The sequence below is a fragment of the Strongylocentrotus purpuratus genome, unplaced genomic scaffold (genome assembly GCF_000002235.5).
Source record: "Strongylocentrotus purpuratus isolate Spur 01 unplaced genomic scaffold, Spur_5.0 spur5_scaffold_18, whole genome shotgun sequence".
Lineage (NCBI taxonomy): Eukaryota > Metazoa > Echinodermata > Echinoidea > Camarodonta > Strongylocentrotidae > Strongylocentrotus > Strongylocentrotus purpuratus.
Genome location: NW_022145603.1, coordinates 19,991,678 through 19,997,661, shown reverse-complemented (window position 1 = coordinate 19,997,661; position 5,984 = coordinate 19,991,678). Strand labels below are relative to the sequence as shown.

The window sequence follows — 5,984 nt, the reverse complement described above, 5'->3', positions numbered from 1 at the left end:
TGGAATATGAACAAATCAATCAATCAATCAATTAATCAATCAACCAATCAGTCGATCAATGATGCATATTGATATGTGATTTTGCAATATGATCCGCGGTCTATATACATATATATATATAACATTTCCTCAACCAGGCGATACCATTATTAGTAAAAACAAACACCATGTGTTCTAGGCGTAAAACAAAGGAAACCCAGTTTATGTACATGTATGTGTAATTTAAAAAGAAGAAAAAGTGAAAACCGTCAATAGCAAATAGCCATTCAAACGCAATAGACGCGCTTATTAAATGTATCCATGTTACTTGTGGAGCTAAAGTTGTTCTTGACGATTTAAAATCTTGCCAGACATAATTCTATCCATAGAGCTGACATTTTGCATATAGCTGGTGAATTAATTAGTTGGTAAACACGGGTAAGGGATAGAAACATGAATAAATTGAACAATACATTAGTAAAAAGGTCTATGGAGTACCGACGTGTGACTTCAAGATGTCAAGATTGCTGGTTCAAACATTTTGTGCGTAGCATTAATGTGGTGATCACATTAGCCCCAAACACCGTGGTTTGAATGATTTTGAGGGCTCTGTAACCTGGACGACGAGTGAAAACATTTAAGCAACGGGCTGGAGCAGGTCAAATTCAGTGTTTGGCGCTAGTGTAGTCCCCGTGCCAGTGTTTAACACTATGGCCCGAATTCACAAAGGAGGTGTGTCGACAAACCTCCTTTTGTTTCGCCGAACTTCCTTTTGTTTTTTACAAACCAGGTTTGTAAAAAACGCGTCATATGACGTACGAAAACCAAGACTTGTCGACAAACCTCCTCCGTGAATTCGGGCCAAAAATGTTTGAACCAGCAACCTTGACAACTTGGCCAGTATGACGTCACGATGCGCTAGTATATTCAGTAGACAGCCTCCACCCTCCTGTTTCGACTACAAGAAAACACAATCGAACGAAATTCTTTCAGCCTCCACAAATAAACCACACAGTTCGCTATCCAGTTAAAAGCAGTTACCAGTGTTACCAAAAATATGAAACATGGGCCATTGAAGAACGCCTCGAGTACAAAAAAAGTCTTCGTCACGTAAAGCTTAAGAGATAGAGCACGTGTCATGGTGCCAGCGATCAAAGAGGTGCAGTAGACAATAGCAAAGGTGCGCAGGACTCGCTTGGTGTCTTCCTTCCTTTCCTCCATCTGAACATTATCGCATTGCATTTTGGCTACCACGCCATAAATCAGACTCAGACATACCCCGGTGAGAAGGAACACGAGAAGCGTCAAGATGAAGACGGCTAGCTCTCCATTAACCCCGTCGGTCTTGTCCAAATAGCCAATGGGAAACATAACGCAGGCGCAGACCACCCATGATGCGACGGCAGCGACGAAGCATCTCGCCGTGGTGATGATGTTCTTCACCCCAAAGGGGTCTACGCGGATGGTGATGAGCTGATACAAAGCTACGAAGAGGATGTTGATCGTGGAAACGACCAGGGGCGTCATCAAGAAAGCGCGTATGATATTCGCTGGAAAGTTCCGCTGTAAGGAGAGATTGTTAAAAGTTTAGAACAATTAAATAAAACATGGATTGAGGAAGGTACCTAGATATGGCTCGCAATTAGCACTGTGTGCAAAACGAATGTGATTGTCACTATGAACATGACGGACAATAAAAGAGGACAACATATACAGTTCCTCTTTATTGTCCTCTTTCTTTGTCCGTCATAAATTCATAGTGTGTGGTGACTGAAGAACACGTCATAGCGCGTGCTGTGGCGTGCTTTGTCCATACTAACATAATCATGCGGGGTATTGAATAGCGTCTAAAATGGCCCCCTGACAACTTTAAAGTAATCTGACTTCTTCAAGATGTCCTGCATTTGGCTACTAATAATATGTTTTTAAAAGTTGAGGGAAAAAATATCTGTCAGGGGGCGAAAAGCGTTCTAAAAGATGACGAAAAGGAAACCCAGCAGAATCCGTAGTGTGATCATTGTGCAAATTCGATTTACTCAAAATGTTCAGCTTTAACATATACCGTATTTAGTATCATTCAAAATAACATTTCATTGCGGTCCGTTTGCCACCACTTTCACGATTGTCGCTAGAATTCAGCAATCGTTGCTTAGATAGTTTTTCCCTAAAAAGTTTCCATGAGACATAAAGCAATATAGAACTATGATCGAAACAAAATGATATTGTCTTGAAAAAGTTTTAAAAAACATGAGAACTAGAATGAATAAGACATAATGCGATCATGTAAACATGTTCATTTTTTTCGATGTTAATCCTCCATTACCTAATACCCAATCAAAACTCGAGCCAGTAAAGGGTAAACGTAAAGACAATAGTTTATGACATATCGTTTATTGTCATGATTGTATTCTCTACTTATTTATTTTTTATATTTTACTTTATTTAATAATATATATTCTGTTTCTTCTTTTCTCTTCATAATATTTCAGCAACGAAATTAGAGTTTAGGTAGACATCTTGGATGTAGTACCTGAACACATGACATTTTGCAAAAGATAATCAGGATAATACGGATCAGAATAATACCAATACTAATAGGCCTACTACTACATGTACTAATACACTACTGCCATTGATGATTTTGCTGATGATGCTGATGATAATAATGATATAATAATATTGATAATAATTAGAATTATAATAATGATACTAATCCTCATCATCAATATATCATTTTCCTAATACTGATGACAATAACAATAAACGTAATAAGAATGATAATAATAATAATAATAATAAGTATACTACTGTTACTACTACTACTAGTAGTAGTAATTAAAATGTCACGCTACATAAAATAGTACCACAATGTTGTTCAATGTTCTAAAGAAATTGTTAGCTTGCACCCAGTAGATCAAAATCCCGTGCTCGGTCTTGTAATTGAAAACAAGTCAGAAAAAAGACTTTGAACCAGCGGGATCTACTAAGTGCAAGCAAGAAATTGGTTAACAACAATTGAAACTTCTGCCAGGAAGCCTAACATATTTAATCCTTTTTTCTCTTATTCCAATAGGATTGTAAAGACGAAGAACAATTAAGAATAATAATAATACATCGTCGTTAATGATGATAATGTTCACTTCTATCTTTCTGCTAATTCCTGCGAACAGTGGAATCACCTGAGTGCAATCAACTGATACATAACCATATTACAGACGAAATTGACAAAACATCACTACTATTTATTAAAATTGTACACCTACCCCTCGAAAGATTGCTACAAGACGGCAGATGAGACTAACTAGGTCTGCCAAGATGATGTTGAACTGGAAGATGAATCGTCGTTTGCGAAGGCGATGATGACCGAGAATGAACGCTAGAGTGAATGTGGAGAGGAGAAAAGCGATGCCGAGAGTCAGGTAGAAAATGATTGTATTACTTGTAGTACTCTTGTTACAACCGAGGCCAAGAACGAGATGAGAACACTCGAGATCCATCTTAATGGTGAAGGTTTTTTTTTATGTATTTATTTCTTAGTCGTCAGGCGTTATATCAGGAATGGATTAGCTTGAATGTGTAAATAACAACAATAACCTGTATATAAAGATCAGTCAATGAACACAAGAAAAGTGGCTTTTTTGAGCAGTTGGTCTTTGTGTGCAGGTTCCTTAAATCACAAGGCCAATGAAGAAACACAGTTGATGGGTACAAGAAATGTCGTCTTTACATCCGGATGGTCTCTCTATACAGGAACTATCGGGGTTAATTGACCAAAGACATACCCGGCGGCCATAATGACAAGTGTACTCTGTCACAATGGAAGTGAACTTGCACGTTAGTGGTAACCAATGCGTTTAACAGATTTTAAAAAACAAGAGAAAAAAGCTTTGTTTACTACTAATGATGATTGCGTGGTTCTGCGAATTTAATTCGAAATTTCCATACATTATTTGTGTTAGGTTTTAGATCTGATTGCTTCGAAAGAGCTGACAGTGGTTTTGAATTAAATTCCGATTTCGCAAAACGGGATGGAGGAATATTACAATAGTGATGGTAGGTTACTATGTATGGAGAAAGGGAGAGAGAGAGAGAAAGAGAGAGAGAGAGGGGTACAATGCAGATTTGTGTTAGGTTTTAGATCTGATTGCTTCGAAAGAGCTGACAGTGGTTTTGAATTAAATTCCGATTTCGCAAAACGGGAAGGAGGAATATTACAATAGTGATGGTAGGTTACTATGTATGGAGAAAGGGAGAGAGAGAGAGAAAGAGAGAGAGAGAGGGGTACAATGCAGAGACGGAGAAAGATGAAAAGAGATGGATAAATACTTAAACAAATAGGTAACAGTCAATATAAAACTTATATAAAGCAACACATTCCCATATTTGGATAGACCAACACACCAAGCTAGGCTTAATAACCTTATCATGTGACCTCTTGTTGATACAACAAAGTCTAAGTTTGCAGACCTTAAATTGTATTTGTCCTTGACTTTGTCACCTAAAAGACTAATCACATGATTTATGATACTTAATAACCCCTATGTTTAAGTTTCATGGAATAGGAATGTATACTTTCGAAAGTATGATAACGATTATTATTCGTAACCTTTTGTTAATTTTGATGTTGATGCCACAACATAGTCTAAGTTTGTTGACCTGAAATTCGACTCACATGATTGGGGATACTTGATAACCCTTTGGTCCAAGTTTCATTGAATAAGAACTTAAACTTTCAAAATGATACTAAAATTTCAAAAACTTAACCTTAGGTTAAGTTTTTGATGTTGACGCCGCCGCCGTCGCCGTCACCGGAAAAGCGGCGCCTATGTCTCACTTTTTGCTACGCAGGCGAGACAAAAACGCCGCGGTTTTGCAGCGTCTTATCTGAACGGGGCTTTACAAGACAGGGCCCAAATTTATATGTATTGTATATAACAATTTAATTTTGAATATGATTTAAATTTATTTCTTTTATATGCTCGAATGTATACAGTAAACAAAATGGAGGATATCATATCGAACAAATTAGACAGTTTGAACATTATTGAACGTAATGTGAGGTGGTCGAGGGCTCGAAATAAACGACAGACAGATCATGTAAGAGGGACAAGCAAAGAGTCTCTTCATTAGTAGTAACCAGTAACTGACACATTACATATCACATAATAATGCTGATAACAATGGAGATCATGCATTCCCCTTTACATGTCATTTTATCGAATATAAATGAGTAAATTTGCCCTTGACCAACTGCCACAGTCCAATGTAGCTGAAACTGTCAACATTAACACAGGCAAATACCTGACCCGAATACTTAAACAAATAGGTAACAGTCAATATAAAAGTTTTATAAAGCAACACTTTCCTATATTTGGATAAACCAACACACCAAGCTAGGTTAAATAACCTTATCATGTGAACTCTATATCACTACTTAATTCTTGTTCAATAAACTATACCTCTAACTTGTACATTGTAATATTAAGACAAAGCAAATATCCTAGCAACATAAACTTAAATAGGGCTATCCTTGTCCCCCCCCCCTTTCAAAGTAGGCACATATTATAGAATGAATAATGAATTTAACAATATCATAACAATGGGACAAAGACAAAATATCTATGCTTTTAAATATCTAAATATCCAGGAACCTTGAGATCTGCATGAAATACAACTTTCATTAACCACTCCAATCCAAATATGTATCTTCCATACTTTTCTTACTTCCAACCAAACTCCAATGATCTCCTGGTTTAACCTTAAACATTGCTCTTACTCCTATTATCCATATCGATTTAACATGTAACAATATTCTTTTATAGCAATCTACAAAATGAGAAATATGGTTTACAATTATAGAGGGCGCTAGAAACCCCTATAAGCCTGTGTCTCTTATCACTGTTGTTGGTGATGGACCATTCAAGGAGGAGACTGGCCCTGGTAGCTTCATGCATGTAGAAATAGCATGCTAAGTGAGGGGTCAACCGACTTGTGAGATACAGGCA

General features: G+C 37.1%; 1 protein-coding gene across 1 annotated transcript; it reads right to left on the bottom strand.

Annotated features, from left to right (window-relative positions):
- Window positions 1-906: 906 nt before the first annotated feature.
- On the bottom strand, window positions 907-3,476 carry LOC115925223. Its single transcript, XM_030988823.1, has 2 exons — window positions 3,243-3,476; window positions 907-1,542 (listed from the first exon to the last, which is right to left on the bottom strand). The coding sequence occupies exons 1-2, from the start codon at window positions 3,474-3,476 to the stop codon at window positions 907-909; spliced, it is 870 nt and encodes a 289-aa protein (XP_030844683.1).
- Window positions 3,477-5,984: the final 2,508 nt, after the last annotated feature.